Raw genomic sequence first — 23052 nt, 5'->3', positions numbered from 1 at the left:
AAGGTGTAGCAGACTCTTTTAAACATGAGTTTGTTGCAATGATGACAAATACATCAAGTAATCAGCCGCTGAACTCTTACTAGTATTGGCAGGCCAATGCATTCTGTTATTTGGCCTAAGTTTCAGAGTATTAATCACAGTACTGAAATGTGCTTGGCTTCACTGTAGGCACTTCAGAGGCAAATCAAACGGGCAGTTCCTAGTTCCAGACTTGGACACCAAGATATTACTGTGATCATATATTACTGAGGCCAAAGATAGAGAAATGCACCTTTTGTGTTGGCCGACATTTGCAAGGAAATCAGCCCTATATAGAGTGAGCAGCGAACAGTGAAATGTCTTTTGCTTACATGTTTACAAGGAAAAGCACTTGCTACCCCATTGTGCTTTGTAGTGGAATATAAGCCTGCAGTAGCCACTGTACAGTACATTAATTCATAATTATTTTCTATTAAAACTGCAGTCTTTCCATAGAGAAATTATCTAACTTGGGGCTGGCAATCCAGAACACTTATTCCACGTTCTTGGTAAAGTGGAAACAAGTGGTGGTGCATTCTCTGTCACAGTTCCTGCTGCTACTGGCATGCAGTGGTCAAGTGCTGCATGGCCGGTCATTCAAAGATTCAATTAGCAGCAAAGATACTCAACTGGAAACATAAAGCAGTACTTCAGCGACTGGCTACCATCTGTCCAGGGTATAGCCAAACATGCACTGTGAGCAGCAGAGCTAGACAGCTTCATTTCTGACGTTTTCCCTTGTGATAAAAAGAAAGCCTCTCTTAATTGCTGAAGTCTGTGACAGAAGAACAGGTAGGTGTATTACTGCAGATGTTAACATCTTTTATATAAAGACGGGGGAAGTGGCTGGCTAGCTTTTTTTTTTAAATTGAATTTAAAACATGGGGTCCAGGAAGAGATCATGAAAATATGTCAGAGCTTGTCAGGCTTTATGGTTTTGGGTGGAAAACTCCAATTCTCACTTTCCACTGAGTAATACTGAGAGCTCATCATTTGTGTGTTTTTTAACCTGGCTATGAAGTAAGAATATTTATTTAAGAAGCAATATGCTGTGGGCCTGCCCTTCAGCTTCTCTAGCTTCGGGGAGGTCCCCACAGCTGATATGCTTCACATCTGCTGAGGAGATGGGCCTTGGCACCCTTCTGATATTGGAGTTAATTTCTTGTGTTTTCAGTTGAGGCTGGTATCTATGCCTTTAGCTGTTTTTCTGTAGCCCCCTGAATCTCCTGTTATATACACAGCACAATGAACTAGTTTTACTGAAGGAGAGATGAAAAACCGTATGTTGTCATCTGGTGACATCAATTTAGCGGAACCAAAGTCAAAAACAGTTTTATTTGCAAGTGAAGGTAGGATAAAGATATGGTCAGCATCAGTTAAGAAACTCTGCTTGAACCTTGCTTTGAGCAAGCATTTCAACAAATAGTTTCTAAACTGATTTACCTGAATCAATAATGATAAAACCTGTGTGTGAACAGGGCCTTTATTTAACTAATGCTGTGACCAGATGCCCCGACAGTCTCAGCTCTGGTAGGGCTCTCCCCAGTGCTCACACCAGTTCAGTGACGTGGTATTGGTGCCATGGGGAGTTGGTCCCCGTAAACAGGGTTGGCATGTGTGCCAGACACAAACATAGGTTTTTGAATTTAGTGTTGGCTTAAGGACTTCCTTGCTTTTACTCAGCTGGAAATCTTCCTCTTTTATTTTTCTTTCCTATAAGCTAATGGGGCCAGAGGCTAACTTACAGTCTTTCCCTTCACAAATTAAAAGCTCTAAGAAGTTACATGGGTTACGGGAAGTATGGACCAAGTCTTGACTAATGTGTTCTGGTTATACATCTTAAGAGGTATTTGCAGGACCAAAGCACTTATGTAAAGAAGTGTTTTTCAAAATGACATAAGTCCACATGACAGCATATAAATGTCAAATGACAGAGCAATTCACGGGTTATTGTTACAAAACTAACCTTTCAAATGAGTTCTTAAAATATTCTGTGGTTGGAGTTTCATTTGAGGAATTTACTTTTAAGCCACTTTCTCCCAGTTTAAATCTGCCTACAGAAAACTTCATAAACTCTTTAGGAAAAAAAAGGAGTGGGAGGGAGAGCATACTTTCTATGTTTTAAAGTGAAAGCTTGTGAAACATATCACCCCATACCTGACTGGAAGAAAAAAAAATCTGCCTTTTGAAATTGGGCATCAGTTTTCTTGGACAGAACAAAAGTTGCTGTGCCAGCGCTTAGAAATGCAACACATCAGCTGCTCTTCTAGGTCATACTTTATTCTCCGCATCAAAGCTTTGATGGGGGGAGAAAAAACGGAGAGTGAGAGAGCGAAAGAGCCAGGCTCTTCAGAGCCTCTAATGACGCGTGCCAAACACGTGGAAGGTAAATCCCCTAATTCAGGCTATTCTTTCAGCATTCCCTGGCGGGCAGCCAAGCTAAATATTTCTGCCGGATAAAAAATGCACCCTTATATGCGGCACTTTCTTAACAGGATGGCTCTGTGGCTTTAGCAGAGGGGGCTTCTCTGGGGGAAAGCCAACATGTGTGTTCTCTTATCTATTTATTTATTTTATTAAAAAGGGGCTTTATGGGCTGTGGTTGGATTAACTTAGTGAACCCTGGAGGAAGAGGAAAAACAAATTGGGAAGCTGGTTTAGCACCCCCACCTTTTTGTCATCTTCTTTTGGGATTTCCTGGCTGGCTGCCACCTTGAGCCTGTTGAATGTTCTTTAGATCAATCAATTAAAAAGGCTTTAATATTTGGGTGATTGGAATGCAACATATGGGCTGCTGGTTCGGATGTCATGTGGTGCGTGCAGTTAACTGAAATGATTAATAGAGGTGTTAGTTTCTTCAAGACTAATTGAAGAAAGAATATAATTGGAAGCATGGACTAACCATTATTGTTGACTTTTTTAAAAACAAATTGTGTCCCTTGAACATTTTTTACATGTTTGTAAGCATGTAAGCATTTGGTTTAGGTTTCTGCAACACAGCGATTTGCAAAACCGCATTTACTGTACATCAAAAATGCAATCTATTTTTATGTAAATTAACCTGAAAAAATATTTCCACATTTCTTGTCTGTTTTAGCAACAAGCATCTACTCTGTAGTTATGGTACCTGTTTGTCTTTGGATCCTTACCGGACTTAAACCAGTTTTCCAGCCTCATTGTTACCTGTGTGGTCCCAGCATCCATGCTCAGAAACTGATCACAAGTCTCTGAAGGTCTGTTAGGTCAGCTCCGCTCCGTATGCAGTGAGTTGTGCTAATTTACCCTCTCCTGAGGTCCTAGCATGCTGCAAATATGCCAGGCACTTCAGGCATACAGTGTCTAGATTGTACTGCCCCATAACTCATCAGCTTGACCATATTTCAAAGGTATCCAGTTATCTCTGCATAGGACTGGCAAAGGACTGCTTTTGACCATCAGAAAGAAACATGAAATGAAAGAAATTCAGAGGATTAGACTGAAATTGGATCCTTTGGCTTCTCCACCTTCTTTATGAGTAATCAACACATACCTTTTCTCAGTAGTATTGTGCTGTGAGTTTTTACCAAAATTCTTAAGCTAATGTGAAATGCAAAACCAAGGTCATGAATTGGCTGCAGAGGACATCTGGCAGCAAGGAGAGGGTACAAAGGATGTGTCTTCTGAAAGTAACCTCACTCACAAGGGTAGCTCTCACATTAGAAATGGAGAAACTGAGAAAACGTGGAAATCTCTTGCCTGCAGTCAGCAAGCACAGGCTGGCCTACTGAACACTGCACTAGGAGGAGCGGTGCAGTGCTCTCTCACTTTTTTGCTGTGGTTGTGAGTACTATAGAAAACTTTCAGCTGGGGATTTCTTAAGACTGAAAATCGTGGCTTAAACAACTTGTGAATCTGCTAGAGGGTAAGTGGTTACCTTTGGTAGAAGAAAAGCAAGCAAGATGGCAATAGGGTGTTAATCCAAAGTCAGTTCAGATTTTTAGAACAGATAAGCTATCTTTTTAAGTGCAGTATTATCACATTAGCCTTCTTTTTTTGCCTGCTTTTGGTAATGGAAGAAAAGCATATACACAATTTTAATGTTTTGGGAGAGAACTGTCTTTTTGGAAAGCACATATGGATCTTCTGTATTGTTTTCTTTTGCACATGTGGTGCTGCTTTGTGCCTCTGTTTCAGCAGTCAGAAAATTTCTTCTGTCAACCCAGAATAAGTTGAACAGAGAAGTGATGGACAAGTTTGGAGGATTTTTGTTGTTGGCTTAATAAATAGTATAGGATGGTTTTAATATTTTAGTGTCTTCCCACACAGATTTCCAGTGATGCTTTGAAGGGAACTTTGTGTCTGCAAAGACTTTGAGCCTCCCCGGAAGATGTGGCCTGTCTTGTGTACAGATCTGAGTGAAGCGTTTGTAGAAAGGAAGTGGCTGTCCTGTACTGGGGGCTGAGAGGAAGGGAAGACATTAGGTCCTTCCTCCCTGTTGCCTGATTTGTGTGCATATAGTGGTAATAATTTTAGACAAGGAGTGTGCCAGGGCAGATTAGTGCAAACTAATCTTTCAAAAAATTTTTTTGATTATTATTTGGTGGCAAGATTAGTCACTTAAGGATTTTTTTAATACAGCAAACTGTTGCAATTAGACAGTCGCTTGTTTATTTTTTAAATGTAACAGTAGTGAAAAATAGTAGCATCAGCATTTCTGCTGTCTCCATTGCCATTTAGGATTTAGTGTACGAGAAGGAGAGCTTTATGTAAACATCTTGGAGTCAGGCGCATCCTCTCTCTCTTTATCAAATCCTGCCATGTTTTATAATTAATACAGTTCTGGTGCGTTTGGCCTGGGCCACTGAAAGGAATAGCAGACCAAGGAAGTAAGATTTAAATCTGCAAGTGCTTAATGTGTGATGTGTGTTGTATTCATATTCTCTTTCTCATACCAAGGAGAATTATCTATACCATCTCCCTAAAACTAATCTCAGGAAACAAATCTCTAGTATAAGCAAGGTTGGTTGTATCACCTGTTGTTAAGACTGACAGACCATCCCCATTAGGAGAAGCTACTTTTAGGTGTTTGTAAATTTACCAAATTCTAAACATGTGGCTCAGTAATATCTGACAATTTACTTGCCTCATAGTGTATTTTTCCCCAAAACCTGTTCAGCGATTTCCAAGAACTTGGCTATGGAAATTGTGTTGCTAACATTAAAAGAGTGTGATGACCTTCCTTTTGAAAAGTAATCTCTTCTCTACCACGACAGCCTCCATTTTTTGGAGCAGAGGTTTGAATGACAAGTTCAGCACACAGGGAATGGACAGTGCATTTGGCAGGGGAGGATGGCCTTTGTCACCAGGGATGCTCAAATGGCATCCTGTCCCTCTGCAAGCCAACCAAGAGCACTTTCCAGTTCCTGGGTCTGCCCATGTGCTTCACCCACCACGTGACTGTCAGGGCAAGACCAGGATATGCACCAGTCTTCCCCCAGCTCCATCCCCAGCTCCCACTCCCAGAAGAATTGCTTTTGAGCTAGAAGCCAACCTAGATGAGTGGCAGACCAGCACCCTGTGGGGCTGCAGCAGGGCACGTGGCTCTCTTCAGCCAGTAAATGCTGCTGGGTCTAGAACTGAGAGCACAGCGTATGTTCAGTGCTTACTGCAAACCCTCCTGAGGCTGAGGACCGTAAAAGGAGCTGTTTTTAAAAGCCTGCGGACAAGAGCTGAACCTGGAGAGGGTTATGAAGGAGGAGAGACTGGGCCTAGAGATCAGCAGTGTCAGGGAGGAGGGAAACTGAGAGTAAGGTTGGTACGAGACTGAGGGATTTCTCTTTATGGGTTATTGTAGACAAAGGCAAGCAAGCTCCGTGTTAAAAGCGGGTGGGATGTAAGCCAGCTCTCATCCAAAAGCTGCCTGACTGCATTAGCACAGTGCTAAGCCCAAGCTAATATATCCGGCTTCTCACCAGGGCTTATTAGCTCGGGCTCAATGCCATGCTAACATAGTCACAGGACTTCCAGTTGGCTTGACACCATGTCTGCTCAAAGTGTGAGCTGAGCACACTGCTACATGCCCCCTTCATAGCCCCAAGCTGGGCTTGGAGCCCAGGCCAGGGAAGGGGCCAAATACCACACAGGGACAAGTGGGGCTGGGAGTGGGGTGGCAGAGAGGCTGGAGCAAGGAGCTGGGAGAGGGGGACACAGCCAGGTGGAGAAGTGATGTACTTCACCTGCCCGACTTCTGTGTTACTCAACTGATCGGATTTCCAGAGAAGCACCAGGAGATCTTTGAAGGCTGGAGTACACCACGCTGCTGTGCAGATTGTGGAGGCTAGGCGAGCTAGTCGGTGGGAAAAGGGAATGTGGGATTGGAGAGTGTATGGTGTATTCTGGATCAGGAAGAAGTGCAGCTCAGATGAGGAACCAGGAGGAATCAGGAGGGACTGAAACTGACTTGATAAGAAGATTCCCACAAGGAGTCTGGGTGTGGGGAGAGGAAAGTGGGAGTGACTGGAAAGGGAAACTAAGAGAGGTGTCAGGAAGGACAAGATGAGGACTTGTTGGGCAAGGAGATAGATGAGAAGTCTGAGCAGAGGACTGGAAGAAGGGCTGAGACAGGAAGAGATGGAAGGAGGAACAAACTCCTCACCAACCTGGGACTGAAGCAAGATTCCTGAACCCAGTCCTTCCTCTTCTTCCAGCAAATCACCTGGCAAAATCCACTGGCAGAGGTGCCCCATCCCTTCTAGTGCTCATGCTGACGCTGACAACAACATACGGTTGCTTTGAGCCAGGTTTGTTAGCTTTGCTGGCAGAGGTCTCTCTGTGGCACACCAGAATATCCTAACTCTGCTGATGATCTGTGTGGGTGTTGGTGTGATGCCAGGTCATAGGATTTCTGCTTTTTCTATTTGCAGTTTTAAAAATCAGGAAACTGTACACACAAGAACTGTTTAAGAACATTACTAAAATTGCAAATTCAAGTACTCCAGAGTATAGGTTGTTTGCCTAACCTCAATTTGATCCTCTTATGCATTATGATATAGTCTTTAATTACTCATTTAATTGCTGTTTTTTCTACTGCTTACTTGCCTCATTCAAGTATCAGACAAGCTTGCTAGGGGAGATGAATTGGGGTGGTGTAATAAAATGTTGTCTTTAAGACACCTCTCCCCCCCATCTCACTTGCTATAGTGTAAGAAAGTAAAATGGGAGTTGCAGAAAGAAGGTGTTGTTCTGTTTAGGGCAAGTGAATTCTGTTCTGAGGAACTAGATACTATTTCCGCCTGTGATTCTGAATAAAATTCATGTCAGTTCACCTCAAAAATGCTTTTTGCAGGTGGTCATTAATTTTGTCATTTTTTGAGTGCCTGATTTGAAGCCCTGCAAAATACAGAGCCATCACAGATGTGAATAAGAGAATGTCTTGAACATATACAATAATACATAATGCTGAGTACATTGGCTTTTCTGCATCCCAAAATTCATGTATACTTTTGATGTTAATGTCATTGTGTCTCCACAACCCTTCTGCAGAGCAAGAAGGATAGTAATAATACCCTCATCAGGTATTGTGAAAATGAGATTAGTCATTATTTGATATTTGTGAGGCATTCAAGCACTGCTACTGTGATGAGCAAAGCGGAAAAATACAAGACAAAACTGGTCAGTTTGTCTTCCATTTGAACAGCCTGAGCTAAAAGTAAGGCATTGGGAGAAAAGTAAGGCATGGAGAATGAAGAGGAAAAAAACAAAATACAGAATAGTTACTTCTTAAATCATCACTGTTCTTTCTAAACATTGAATGAGGAAGAGGTCTGGGGGAAAAAATTACGGTACTTTGTATGCCAGGAGTGCAGAATTATGTTCCTGCATGTAATTCTATTCTTGGTATCTTCTAAAATTTGAGTGCCCAATTTTGTACCATAATCATGTAATTTTGGAGTGTTTGTCTTATGCAAAGCATAGTTTTCTGTGTGAGGCTGTTGTCTTGCAAATCTGATGGTCCACTGTGGGTTTTTATAGAACTTTGACTCAGCTTCAAGGAAGGATGAAGAAGCAGAAGAGTGAACTTCTGGAAGCTGAAACTCTCCTTTCCCTGTGTTTGAGCAATCTGCCCTCTTATGAAACCTTTTGAAATCTCATTTGCTGATGTCTTTCTGACCCCCAAATTTATTCTTGTGCAAATGTTGACACCCAGTAGAGATGAAATCAGTAACTTGAGAAAACTTATCTAGCTTATCAGAAACTGTGGGATTCCAAAAATACACTAGCAACACAGACCTTTTTTTCTCTTTTCAGTTGCTTCTGCAGTTAGTTGGCAGATGGTACTGTGAATCAGGTTATATGTATCTGAAGGAGCAGAATATTTGTTTAGCTCATATGAAGCTGAGTTCATGTCACATACCAAACTAGTTTTATTTTCTGGTCTTCTCTTCTGTTTATTAGTTTTCTGTGAGATTATAATTTTGATATGTTTACTGATTTATGTGGACAATTTTAATTATACTGGTTTTGGTCTGAAGATTGTGATTAATTTATGCGACTATTACTGCAAACAGCACTTCCTAGTTTTGATCAGGTGTATAGTTAACATGATGTTTCTGTTCTCAGATGTATAAGCCGAACAAGAACTAGAGACGACCTGGAAGTAGGTCTCAGTGCAAACATGCGTGTTTTCCAGTTGAATACAGGCTGTGTGTAAAGTTTCTGTATGGGTTGGACCCATAGCTCACTGAAATCAAACAAGGGTTTCTCCATTGACTGCCCTTTCAGTCAGTCCTTAATTGCTGTTTTCTTGATGATTCTGACAGTAAATTTCTTTGATTTGATTACCGAATGAGGCAAACTTCTGAAAGTGGATGGAAAAAACATCAGAATATGTTTTGAGACTTTGGCCTCCCATATCATGTCATTAGGCAACAGGTAGGGAAAGGAACAATTAGCACCCATTGATTCATGGACACATATAAAGCCAGAAGATGCATTTAAGCTTCATTTTACATCTTAGATTTTTAGGGTCACTAGATAATTCAAAAAAAGAAACGTGTTTATAAAGAGTATGGATACTGCTGTGCACATAGGAGGAAGGAACTGCACTCTAATAAATTAGTGAAAAACAAAATAGTCTTGTTGGTCCAAAAGTGACATTTTTGCGTTCTGCTGTTCAGAGGTGAGTTTTGTTTTTTAAATTAAAGGCGTTGTTGACCGTGCATTATCTGTATGATAAAAGCGGTAAAATAGGTGCAAAACGGGTCTTGTGCAACGTCCTAATTTACCTTTATTTTAAACTGGCTTACACATCTTAATACATTATGACAATCAGAATTATCAGACCACCAGGCGGAGAGGAGTTTGTTTTGTTAATTGCTCTTGTTAAGCCTAATTACAGAACGGGGTGGAGTGGATGTGGAGGGGAGGGAGGACTCTGCTAGCGAGAGGAAATCCTAAAACCCCCGGGCGGCCTGGTGGCCGGCAGTGCGTGCGGGAGCGTGCGTGCGGGTGTCAGAGCGTGCGAGCGGGTGGCACACTCTCCCTATGGACTAAATGCCTGCAATGCATGAGCCGGCGGTGGGGAGCCCCTTCAGTGCGGACACAGGAAGGTACAGTTAAACAAAGAAATGCGCTGCCTTTTCCTTTATGAGTTGACTCTTCTTCTTCTTTTTTTTTTTTTGCATGATTACTGTTAATTTTTTAGTTTCATGGTCAGCTGGGTGTCAGATTGGTTTGTGGATGAGACGTGGATGCCATGGCACCATGGCAAAGGATGCCATCCTTTGATATTGCGGTGCTGCCGGCACAAGATCTGTATGCACATAGCTATGGGTTTGTATCCTAAATTTCTGTGAACTGCTTTCCTTCTTCCTTCACCGTTACTGCAGCAGGGAGGTGCTACCCCAAAATCGTGTTATTCCTTTCCACTTTGAAATGGCAAGCATGCATCCACAGAGCCCTTCTGCCCTGTGTCACTCCAGTTTGTTTGCGTGCCCCACATTGCACCGCTGGCGACTTACTGGGGGCCATGCCTGACCCGCATTGTGCGGCCGCTCTGTTTCCTCGGGAGCCCCCTGCACAGCAGTTTCTCTGATAAGGCAGTTTTGAGCGAGCAAAATGTGAAGCGAATGATTATATAACAAATCTGGGATCTTCTCTGGGGTATGTTACCTGACTTGTTTGCTGCCAGGGTTGTTTTATTGTTTTGGCTACTGGGTGGAGGGGAGGAGACTAGAACAGCAGAGGAGTCACACTTTAGTTTTGTTTAATTATAATGTATGCTTTTAATAAAACCTTTTAGAGCCGTGAATGAAATGGCATTGCAATGCTGCACAGGAAGAAAAATGCTACTGCTGTCGCAGCTGACAGCTGAGTGGTTAGATGGCTAGTGCAGGTCTGGGACTCAGAAGCCTTTTCTTTGCTGGCTGGAGATACTGCTGGGTAAATGTGTTTACTTTTTCCTTAGTATTTATACTAGTTAATGTGTCGCACTAGATAAATCTACTTCCTGAGTCCATCTTTCAGCTTGCTGTCTTCCCTCCCAATTGACAAATGGTTTGAGTTTGACACTGTTTTATCAGTTGAGCCCCTGCTGGGTGCTTCATGCCTGCTTGTTTTTCCTTTATCATGAAAAGTGAATTATCTGCAATATTTTGTTACCATCCAACTAGCAGTTGGCAGGCTTTCATATAGGAGCTGATTTAGATTTCAGCAAGGGGAGGCTGTTGTCTTTCTTTGCAAAGCCCTGTTGTTGCTCTCCAGGAAAACAAAAGATCCCCGAGCTTTCTGCACCACAATCTGCTGCTGTCCCACTTTCAAGGAGGTGTTTTGTTTGTTGCAGCAGCTTCCTATCTTAAAATGATAAATTGAGCAGACATGTGCAGTGTTTTAAATGTCTGTCTCCAGGGCTTTGCCTTCACTCAGGATAAAGTACGTTATTTTGTGGTAGCCTCTGGTGTGATTTAAACTTTGTTTAAAGATTATAAGCAAAAGGGAAAGAATCAGCATCTTTAACACTGGTAGTCTGATGAGGAATTGCCATCAGGAGAAGGACTCAACTGACTTAACTCAAGTGGGTTTCAAATGCATTAGGGATTCATTAGTATTAATAGCAGAATAGACATTTCCTTCATTCATTTGCTGTATCCCGTGCCTTTTTTTTTTTTTTTTAAGAGCAATCTGGAGTGCAGTTTTAACACTTATTCAAGTTAATACAAGGATGATAAGCTAAAGTTAAACAGAAGGAGACCCCTGAGTGTGTGAGGTCGGTCTCCAGGAGTCCTGGAATTCAGTGCTCTGCTTTATAGAAAGTTTGTGGTAAACTCTTGGGTGAGGCTTTCAGGGCAGCTTGCAAAGAGGGTCCGCTACATACAGTTGTAACCGGAAGAAATTGTTGTGAGAATCCAGTTCTGTGCGGGTGACTAGGAGGTCACTATCCAAATGGCATGTAAAAGTTAATATCTTTGTCGATTTAAGATGGATACAAGGGTGCCATGTTCATATATTCAGGGATAAAGAAAAAAATCCAAACCATTCTTCAGTCTCTCAAAAGCTTGTGAGATTAGCTGAAAATTTCATTTTGAAAAATAATTAGATCCAACGTAATTTATACTTGTTTTCTATCTTCTAAGTCCCATGAGACGTGTTTTCAGGCTTCTGCTTGGTCACCAGTAGGATCCTAAGCCTTCTCAAGAACAAAAAAAAAGGTTGGAAATTTGAGAAAAACACCAAATTTCTTCAAGATGCCAAATAAAACCAAGAGTATTGTTAACACTAGGAGTGAACATGTAATTGTGATGATCTTTTTCCAGTATCCTGCCTAGCACATCACGATTCCACCCAGTGAGTCCTTTAAACTAGCAGAAATTGTTGGAGTGAAGTGAGACGGGGGGGAGATTGCTTTTTGTAGAAAACACAGCTAAGAGTTGCAGCCCATAAAATGTCAAAAGAACGATATAAATCCATGCAAAACGTTTAGTCTGGCACTGAGATCAAAACTAGGGAGGCAGTAGATAAAACTACAGGAGTGCCCATGAGTTTGGCAGCTTTTATTGACAGGGCAATTTGAATTGCCAGTGTGCATCTGCTCTACTTGTTGAGCCTAATGAAAAGTACAGTTTAATCACTGGTGTGCCAAATTGAGCATGATTAGCTGTTACTGCAGATTAGTGCATTGTCTGGGGCTCCCGAATTATTGATCTGGGTGCTGCGCTCTGATGTTTTCTGTGCCCTCTACTGTAACCTCTTCTTAATGCTTAGGGGAAGGAAGCAGAAAAGGAGAGTAGGAGGAAAGAAGTCCAGATGGGAAGAAAACAGGTCCTGAAAAGACCACATAGGAACTAGGTCAGGTACTGCGGAGATTAAAGAAGCATGCTTCATCCCTGGACGCAGGAGGCAGGGACAAGTAGCATACAATTACGAGGAATTAGAACGGCAACAAGTAGTGCAGATTTATCAGCTTTAATTGTCTATTGTCAGGACAGAGCCCTTGTACATCAGGCGCTGCCAGTGCTTTAATACCTCTAATGGACTCTCTATTGTGGGATTATCTCTCGTAAGGACAATGTCTTTCTTTAAAACTAGTTGTTTGGGGAGAGCAGGAGAAAAAAAAAAAGAGAAAAAAAAAAAAAGAAGTAGTAGCTCCAGCCCTAGTTTTTTTCTCTTTGATTTGTCACATTCTGCAGGAAGTCGCTGAGAGCCCAGTGTTGCTCTTCTGTCAGCAGTAGTATTCCTTCAGGGGAACTGATAGATACCTATTGAACATTAAACCTCTTTGCTCCACCTTCCCCAACGAGCGCCTCGAGAAACAATAGCTGGTTGATAAAGAGCAGATAAGCAAGGACACAGGGCTTAAGAATCTCTCTGCTATCTTTATTCTAAAAGCTTTCCTGGGTTTTGCAAAGTAAACATTACAACATTTAAAGAAGGGTAAGGTGTCAACTATTTAATGAGAAGTTGTGTTTAATAGTAGAGGAATTCTTCCTGCCTTCCCCATCCAACACACAGGTATGAAAAGACTGTTATTTCACCACCGTGGGGTAGGAAAGGTGGAGAAATGACAACTGTACTCTTAGAAGCTTAAAAAGGCTCGTCCAACCCACCCTAGCTGGAATTCCCTAATGGGCTCTAAACATGTATTCACTCTTTCGAATCCTTTGGTCCTGGATGCATGGTGGTAACAATGCTGGATCAGTGATAATCTGGGGCTAAATATATTCATTTCTGCCATATATACATTTTACCATGGTCCATAGCTTTTTTTTTTTTTTTTTTTGTCAGTCTGTTTTGAAATGTGCTCCATGGCCAATTCTTTGTCTGAGAAAAGTGGCATGGTTCCACTGATTTAAAAGTGGATCTCGCCTTCTTTCTAATGTATTCAGCTCCACAAAACTGGGCAGCCTGGAAAGTATGTGAAATGAGAACAGAATTGTGCAGGAACAGGGTCTAAAATTTCCCTGTGGTTCAAATCATTATTACTTACCAGGCAAGTTGAGGAAAGAATGCCCCCAAAAGGGTCATGATTGTCAAGTTGGGAAGAGACATGAAAGCTGAAATCATGCAACTAAATATGAGTGGCTTTGTTATTTGAGATCATTGTAAGGTGGTTCCAGGGCTGACATATTTGAAATATTCATAGGAATGATTCTTCCAGTATATTTATTCCTTCCCAACCCTCCCCCACAATAATTTGGGAATCAGCCCATTTTAAAGGAAAGTTTCCCAAAATATTTTTTTTCAGGCTTCTGCTCTGTCACCAGTAGGGTAAGAAAATGGTTGGAACTGGTTGGCCTATGTTAATTCTTTTTTCCCCAACTCAGTCACTATGGACAGAATATTCAAAATTCCATGTCTGGGATGTAACACCAGATTTCTGTGCTCACATTCTCCTGCCCAGGCTAAATTTGGGTTGGTAGAGGCATGCAAAGGCAATACAAGCTGTGTCATATTGGCTACTGGCTATCTTGCCTGCCTTCCGAAGACCACCATCGTTCAGGATTGCGATAGGAAGGCTACTGGTAACCAAGAGGGGAACATCTGTGGTCTTCAGTGTGAGGCATTTTGCTTCTCATAAGGGGGAGGGAGATGGCTTCTTACATTTAGTCATTTTCCTCTTCCATACCCTACTGTCTGTTGCCCTCTCCCACTCTGAAATCAAAGAAATGCAATGACAAAGCCTCTCCTACTGCTTCTTTCTCAATATCTTCACCCCAGCCTGCTTCCTGGAAAATGAGAGCAAGTGGCTTTAGACTACTTCTTCTCAGCTGCATTTACACCAAAGAGAAGCCAAACTTCTTGCAGCATACTCTTGCCTTCTACTAAGTAAGAGGTGTCTGATAGCGGGCTCAGACAGCCTCAGCTCTTTTCCTCAAACTCAAGCCTCAACAAGAGGAAATGGCTGAAGCTTAGTTCTTGCTTCTGTGTGCTGCAAGAACATTTTTTCCATTGCAGGAGGGCTGTTTTGGCTTATTCAGAAGTCATCTGAACAGTATTTTAATAAGGCCTAGTAGGAAATAAAAGGAAATATGATATTTTAGTTCGACTATTTTTTTGTTCTCTTTTTAAGGGAAATATCTCTTAGAGGATAAGAGAACATTGAAATCAAAAGAGAAATTCAGACTTACCCTAGGCAGTAGCTGAGAGTGCAACCAATAGATCTACTCCTGGTATTGCACAGCAAAGACAAAAATAAATATAAAGGCATTTGGAAGTGCTGCAAGGCAATGACCAGGGTGCTCTGTAATTAAAGGCAGTCCCTGAAAGCTGCATGTATTAATTCAAAAGCCTGCTGGCTACAACATACATCACCCCAAATGTCCTTGCAAAAAATCTTCATGTAGATTCAAGTGTAATTTTAATTTCCCTCCTTATAGGCAATATCATACTGAAGTAGTCTAGGGCATACAAAGCGTCTGAGATCATATCTGAAGCCTATAGGCTGTGTTTTGCAAAGGTCAGGACAGTGTGTGAGAAGAAGGCTGTAACTTTTACTGTTGCAAAGTCACTGTCATATGCTGGATCTCTCTCTTTCCCTTGAACCTTTCAGTGGCCACGTTTTCAAAAATGTGGCCTCAGAACACGAGTGCATCTCAGAAGAACTTGAAAGAAGTTCTTCTTTGAGTTTTGTTTCGAAGTTGGCTTTTAAAAGCTGTGCAGTCATACAACTACATCATGTACCTTCTCCGAGTAATGACCACAACTGGGCCCCAAATGTTTACCAGCACAAGGATGCCTACATGCAGGAAGTGGGAAATGGGGGTGGGTCTGGTAGTTACTCTTGATGTGGTCAATCTGCCACTGACCTTGTTTGGGTAAGGGGAAGGGGAGGATGTGAAAATGAGACTGTGCTTTAATCTCTTGTGTGCATTTTATCTCCCCTCCAACTTTCTAAAGAAGTTTCATCTATTAGAGCCAGCTCCCTTCCCTCCTTCTTCCCCTTATGATTACAGCTCTCCCAGGCACTGGGAAAACAGCAGCAGCAGCAGCTGAAGCTGAGTTGCATTGGCTTGTTGTTGAGCTGAAGCAGTGATAGCATCAAAGGAAATGGATGGGGATTTCTGAGATCAGAGCTGTTATGGCCATTCATGATTTGTTACCAGGCTGAAAGCGGCTGCAGGGAAGAGCTGCCTGAGAAATGCTGATTAATAAGTTAATTGAGGTTTTCTATGAGCGAGAAGGAAAAAATGAAAATGTGACTAAAAATGTTCTTTTTGAAATGAACAACATTTTGAGATTGCACATTCCAGACAATAGCAGCTACTGGTATGAAAGATTTCTATAAAAGAGCAGAAACCTGCTAGCTGAATAGGACGTCTTTTAATGTTTCTCTATTAAGGAGGAAGGTCAGAAGGTCAGTCTATATATTTTTTCTATTGGCAGAGCTTCCTTTATGATTCTTACTTTAATACAGATTCTTAACAATTTCTTTCTGTTTCTCCTTTCTTAATAAACTTAGTTTTGTTCCAGATCAGACAGCGTTAGGCTAGACCCGCATGCTGGTGAAATCCCATCTCCTACACTGCTGTAGTTCTGCACTTAGGCTTTGCTCAGCTTCACTGAGACACTTGGAGCTAATTTCAGGATAGCCTCAGTGTGTGCCACAGAGTTAATGAAGTTTGTATGCATAGGCTGCGTTCACCTCCCCTAGCTTGGAAGAGAGGTCTGTACTGACCTGGAATATTGGCATCCTCTGTCATCCCGACGAATGTTTCACTGGATCTGATCCAATCTAATCTCTGCCTCCTCTTCTTCTCCAGCTAAACAGCATTCTCAGTTCCTTGAAAGGCAGATTTACTTTTCTCCTGTTTTCCTTCATGTTAAGAAGATCAGCCCCTGAAGAAAACACATCAACTTTTGTGTGTGTGTGTGTGTGTGTGTGTGTGTGTGTCTTTTTTTTTTTTTTTTCAAGCTAACAGGGAAGTGAAAAGCTCTGAAACAGCTGCCTCTCAAAGTGAGACTATTTTTTGGTAAAATAATCACCTTCAGTATGACTACATTGTTTTTCTGTTCTATGTGGTGTGACTCAGCATCAGTTAATTAACCCAATCAAGTAGGCCGGATTTCTCTCCTTTAATGAATGGTTCTTCCTACTTCAGAGCCTTCCTAGACCTCGTTTTGGCTGTGCCTCGGTTTTACCATGTGTATCCAATTACATTTCTCTCCTTCGGTCCAGTGCTCTGGCCACCTCTCTTGTGGAATCATGCTGTGGTGGAAGTTAAGCCAGGACACTCACTTGCAGCACTTGCCCTACTTATGTCTGCTGCCGTGAGCCCTTTGGTGTTAGAGCCTGCAGAAGGTCTTTACACAGATATACTATTCTCAGCGTTGCAGACCTAAAAGAGCAAGTAATCCTTCTCATCAGTCTCTTTATCAGAGGGAGGAGGAGCAGGTTAAGGGAAAGGGAGGTGTATATAGCTGCCAGACAGAGGGACAGGCAGACATCCAATTTCATAAAACCTGCTTTTTTTTTTCCTTCTTTTTCCTGTAAAGAAATGCGTAACATCCAGATTACCCCAGAATATAAGCATGTGTTTGTTTAAAAAGATAATGTGAAACTAGCTGCAATGTAAAGTGCTGGGAAAGAAATGAAAGCTATGCTTGCAGACGTGAGAGGAGAAGGAAAAGTAGGAGACTTGCCTTTCAGTGAACCGGCTAGTGTGTGCAATAGGCTATAGATGGCTATAAATGGAATCGTGCATCATCATTTCTCTGAGCTGGAGGATTCCTCGCTGAAGAGACAGGACCACTGAAGGAAGTAAGGCATCTGGTTGTTTTGTAATGAGAAGCAGGAATGCTCTTAATAATAAACAAACAGGACATTGTATGCCATCATCACAGGATGTCCTTCCTTCAGCCAACATGCTGACTTGGATCGGAGGGAAAAATTGGGTTCAGGGTCCGCTAATTACTATACCAACCCTCCTCCCATTAGCAGCACGCTCCCAGATGATCACTTGCATATTGCCCTGTACAAGATTAGTGCTGTTTTTTTTTTTTTTACCACACTGCACAAGAGGTGTCAAGTTTTAAAATATTGCCTGCCTTGTATTTCTCTTGTAAGCTTCCCTGTTATTACTTAGGGAGTGGGAGAAGTTTTTATTTAGAGAAACTGAGTGAGATGTTTTTCCTAATTCCTTTAACAAACATTGATTAAGAAGAGACTCCAGAAAGGAATAGTCCTTGCAGCCAAAATCAGAATCCTGAAACTCATGAGCTGTATCAGATAAAGCAATAGAGAATTGAGATTTGGGAGTGAGAGCTTTAAAATTTTTTTTTTTTTAATCAATATTCTGTAGTCTGGAGGTCATTTTAATTGTTATTATTACAGTGTTATGTGTATTTAAATTGAGGGAGAATAAAATCACGTAGTTGTTGACCTTTGGAGTTTAAAACAGCGTGAAAAGTAAATTTTTATATTAAAAAAAGCAGATCACATGCTCTTCTTGCTAAGCGCATAGGTGTTTCTTGCGTGAAACCCAGCCAGGCTTGGCAGGACCACGACTATCCCTGTTGACGGAGGAGACAATCCCCAGCCATGAAACTTTGGTCAAGAGGGGAGGGGGAAACCCCCCAAATTCCCCTCGACCGGCCATCCTGTCCCGGCGCTTCGGTGGCGCACTGCCGGGGCTGCAGGTATCGCCCCACCTCCCGCGCTTGGCAGCCGCGGCGGTGCGTAAATCAGATGAGTGGCTAATAGGAAATCTGAAACAGGGAGGGGAAAGGAACCGGCTGGTTAGTTAACGCGGACTGAAAGTATTGCTGTAACACTCAGCCCTCCAGTGTTTCGGAGAGGCAAAAGCAGTGCGCACGGCAACACCTGTCTGGCGGCGAAGAGGAGGAGCGGGGAGCACGCACCGAGGTGTGAGTCAGTCCGGCTCGGGCCCCGCCGGTGGAAGGAAGAAGAAATGCTCACGCCGTAGATATGAGCAAGAGCGGCCGTAGGCAGCGGGCTCGTGCTTGGCAGCGCTGGCGGACTCTGCCCGGGTAAGCAACGCCGCCCCTCACTCCCCCCGTTGCCCCCATTTCCTCGGCGTGCCGCGCCGGTGGCTGCGCTCGCCCGAACGCGGCAAGGACTGGACGGACGGAGCAGAAGTTTCTCCGCAGCCTCTTCTGGCTCAGAAGCGCGGAGCTCATGAGCATTAACCCTTTCACTTCTTAGCGCAACTGTCAGTTCCCCGAGGTTTCACTATTAGTCCTTCCTCCCCCCTTTTTAGTGTTCGAAGCTGGTGAATACCTCACTGATCACTTTGATTTAAATCAGATCGCGGCGTAAGGACGGGGGCTCTTCAGCTCTGTTGAACTGGAGGGCAGCGTTGCTGTAAAAATCCATCAGAAAACTCTGTACTGTGACCTCAGCGTAAACTCTCTTCTCGCAGATATTCCAGGGGCTGCGGCGTGTTGTTTGGCGTTTTAACGCATCTCCACTGCGCTGAGAAAGGCGCCCAGTGAGGTCACTGGGTGTTTTATTTAAACTAGGAGTTACCAGGAGTAAGTTCTTAACCTCTTTCTCAAAAGATTGTGCTCTTCATCCCATAATCCTGAATGTTTAATTTTTGAGGAGGGGGGCTGTGAATTTCTTAGTAGCTGCATATTCCAGAAAGAAAAATGAAGGGGTTTTATGCCGGTCTTAAACACAGTTCACAACTACTGATACAGGCACGGATTATGGACTTTTATTTACCTTCTGGAAAGACTCTGGTTATATGTTTGATAACAGCACTTTTGTCCTGAATGGGAATAGGTAGCGAAGGACTTGATGGAGTTGTCCTGTGAGGATCTTACTTAGTGCTTTGAGCAAGTAATTCTCGGAGGTACCATCAAAATCAAAAGGGATAGAAGAACTTTTTTCCCCCCCCCGCCCCCCCCCCCCCCCCCCCCCGCTCCTTTTCTTTTCTTTTTTGGTCCACGGGAACATGTTCCAGCGCTTTGTGAAGGGCTGTTGCTGCAGTGATGCTGGCAGGATGTGGACTTTCTCAGCCGTCCATGCCAAAGGATAAGGGGACGTCGGGGCGGAGGGGGGCAGGTTGTTTTGAAAGTTGTTTGTGTGTTGAAAGCTGGTGGGAAAGTTCAGGCTTCCCCATTTGGAAAAGGCAAGGCTGGGTTCCGCTCTTCCAACATGCGCTTTCCATTTTTAGCTTCATTCAGACGCAGACAGCAGCTCCTTTCCTCTTCCTCTCCTTGTTTGTGACACTTTTCTGAGGCAGCTTTTCCACGGGCAACTAAGTGGTCTTGCGGCCATGACCCAACATTTTCTTCAGCATGGAATACATTTTTTTTCTCTGAGGCATTAAGGGAAGGGGCTGAAAAAGGTAATGCAGTTGTCAGCCTAGGGATTTTTCTCCTCTTTGTTTTTATTCCCTCCTTATTATTACCGAGGCTGGCGTTTTAAGGCACTGCCTCAGTCAGAGCAGCTTAGTTTACACTGCTTTTTGGCTATTACTCAACTGTACCAACTATCCTGCATACGCTTTTAAAGTGTCACAGACTACTGTATTAGTCACGCTGTCTCAACGGAAACCACAACACTGAAGGACAATGAGGATTAAAGGCTGTTTTCTTATTTTCCAGGCTGCTACACAGTGTAGCTCGGACGCTGTGAGTTTCAAGGATCTGGTGAAAGGGAGAGAGTGGACAATGAAAATGGACATGGAGGATGCTGACATGACCCTGTGGACAGAAGGTGATTTTGAAGAGAAATGCACCTACATTGTAAACGATCACCCATGGGATCCCAGCGCTGATGGAGACACCCTAACTCAGGCAGAGGCTTCCTTGCCAAGGAACTTGACTTTCAAATACGCATCTAACTGCAAAGAGGTAAGCGGCAATGCTCTGGGGAAGGTTGGAGTCAGACAAGCCAAATCACAGCGCTTTGGGAAGTGTGTGCTCACCCTGGCTTCCCTTCTTTAACAGAAACCACCACCACCACCACCACCACCAAATGCTGCCAGCTTTTAAGATGGGGCCCTAATAACTCTTTTAAGAGACTGTGGACTGGTCATCTGTCGTGTAATATTTTCACTGGAAATTTTAGCCAGCCTATTCCTGAAACTGGTTCTGTACCAATTCGCAAACAGTTAAATTTTCACACAATTTGAACAGCATCTGAATAAGCATATTTAAACTCTGGGGTAGTTCTCTGTGCCAATTTCTAGACTGCTGTTTGCCAGGACCATTCATTACCTCTGGCTCAGAGATTAAAGTGCCTCGGTTGTCCAATAAATAGCTTTTAAAAAAAGTAGAGGAAAAAAACAAATTCCTGGAAATGTGTTTAATTATTTCTTTTTGTTTTCCCCTTGGTTATGAAATTGCTTTATTCTTTTCATAAGCTTGCCTTTTTTTCAGCTTCCTAAATTCTTAAAAACTCTGGCATATCGATTAAGGAAGTGATGGTAAAACTGTAGCGAGTTTCACAGAAGGACAGCCGTAGCTTAAATTAACTTTTGTTTATCTGGGACAGTATCTTCAGTGGTAGCTAGACATGCAAGTCTGTCCTATCCTTGTCCCTGGAGTGGGGACATTCTTTGTTGTTGTTTCAGAAGGGCTGGAAAGAAATGAGTCCGGATGAGCAATTTGGTTGTGTTTACTCCTTCATATAGAGTAGCTATTATAGCTAGGTGTGATGTTCAGCGGGGTAATAACCCAAGGGACAACCCTTCATTTCTCCTTGTGCTGAGACTTGTGGTATAGCAGCTATTACCTGTGCTTCTACTTTGGCTAAACACACTGACCACAGAGCTGAAAAGAAGAGGTACACTCATCCATGTCTATCAAATATTTCCTTCCGAAGGAGGTACTTGTTTGATCCCGCATACAGAAATAGGGCCGGACCCCCAGCTGGAGGGTATTGGCGCAAGGGAATTTAGCTTGGCAGCGCCTAATAGAGTACCTGGTAGGTCTGGTAAAAGGCTAAAGCCGAATTCCCGTGTAAATCATTCTTCTTCCCCCTCCTGCCCTGCCCTGCCCTGTAGAACTTGGCAGAGAGAGGACGCGCTTAAGAAACAAAGGCGAAACTTTCTTTTGCATTATCGCGTTGTTAGATAAGTCTTACTTTTGGGGGAGATTAAGCTGCAATTCCGTCGTGTGCTACAGAACAATCTCCTCGCTGAGCGATGAGTCTGCAGCGAGACAGCTCACTCGGATCGTAGGCAGCCAGCTCGTAACCGATTGGCTGCTCAAATTCCTTGCTCTGCTGCCTCCGTTCAGTTTTGCTCCTTCAACAGGAGAAGTCCAAGAAGCTTTTAAAATTCCCAGTGGTGTGTTTGGAAACACCAACGTGTAATTTTCTTACGCTATAGCTCAGCTTAATGAATCAGAGTTGTGATCCCTATCGGGGGGTGGGGGGGGGAGGAAAAGAAAAGTTGTTGAAAGGTTCCTAGTTCTTTCTTGTAAAATATGACCAATACAGATCCCTGCTAGTGGGAGTCTGAATATAGAACATCCTCCTTTTGTTCTCCAGAGTTCCCCATTCTCTTTTATTTACACTAAAAAGCACCTACTGTAAGGAGCAATAGGAACTGCTGAATCCTGACTGTTTCTAACACAGCTCTGAATGAAGGAGCCAATCTGAATTTTTTTCCTTGCTGTGAAAGCCACAGTACTGTAAATTTATAGGTAGGTCACTCGCTCGTTACTTGTCTGCAGGATAAAACAGTTGTGAATGGCATAACGCGCTTGTGTTCTAGCAACTTCTGACCTGAAACGCTGTGTTCTTCTGTCTGATCTACAAGTTTAACTTTGCTCAGTGGGGTCAGAACTGTGTCCACTGCTTATGCACATAAGTATTTGCAGGGTCAGAGAGGGAGAGGACAGAAGGGAAAGGGAGCCCGATTCTGATTTTGACCTGATATAAAACCACTGGAGTTCTGACAATTCGATAGGGCTTTTTTTTTTTTCACTTGCAAAAGGATGAGGTAAGATTTTGGGGGGTGCATGCGTGCGTGTATGCCAGTGGATATCAGATGTGAGCTGTCTTCATTATTAACTTCGGGGAGAGCTGTGGCTTCATCTGGTTGAGAGTTTTAAATGCTGAGTCAATTTATTGACAAAAACATATAATACATTGCTTGTGAAATGCTAATACTGTCATGATTAGCTCATGAAATACTAATGCTGTCATGATTAGTGTTTTATCTCCTTCTGGAGCAGGAAAACTACTGTGTGCCTGCTTGGGAGGGAGGAAGTACAATCGGTGCTGCTTGGAGGGGGGGAGGCCATTTCTTGTGTTTCTGCTCTTTGCATGCTTTGCGAAGGCAGTAGCTCCTCTTGAGAGGCTTGTTGAATTTGCAAGAGATTCCATGACACATCATACTTTTGTTTATTCTTGGATCTCAACTGGGGATTTTTCTAAAGGACGCATTTTTCATTATGAGTTCCCAGTATGTGTCAGCATTTTAAAAAATGAATTACTATTGCTCATAACATTTTAGGCTGTTAGATTTACATGAAGTCATTTATTTATTTTTGTGTGAGTTATTTACCCTTTGCTCCAATTTTGACAATTAACAGAAATGATGAAACACAGTGACAAAATCGCACTCTACAATACTGCATGTGAAT

General features: G+C 42.8%; 1 protein-coding gene across 3 annotated transcripts in view; it reads left to right on the top strand.

Moving 5' to 3' along the window:
- PRDM1 (PR/SET domain 1) overlaps positions 1 to 23052 on the top strand; it is a 102567-nt gene that overhangs the window by 60158 nt on the left and 19357 nt on the right. The window contains exons 1-2 of one of the 3 annotated variants that reach the window (XM_013948982.2): positions 18454 to 18477; positions 20062 to 20310. In XM_013948982.2, the coding sequence (XP_013804436.1) occupies positions 20128 to 20310 (183 nt within the window). In that variant the 5' untranslated portion in view covers positions 18454 to 18477; positions 20062 to 20127. Of the gene's footprint in view, positions 1 to 18453; positions 18478 to 20028; positions 20311 to 23052 lie in introns of those variants that run through there. The other 2 variants (XM_013948981.2, XM_013948980.2) reach the window with 2 other exon arrangements.

This window comes from Apteryx mantelli, chromosome 3 (assembly GCF_036417845.1).
Source record: "Apteryx mantelli isolate bAptMan1 chromosome 3, bAptMan1.hap1, whole genome shotgun sequence".
Taxonomy (NCBI): domain Eukaryota; kingdom Metazoa; phylum Chordata; class Aves; order Apterygiformes; family Apterygidae; genus Apteryx; species Apteryx mantelli.
This window is presented reverse-complemented; position numbering and strand designations above follow the sequence as displayed.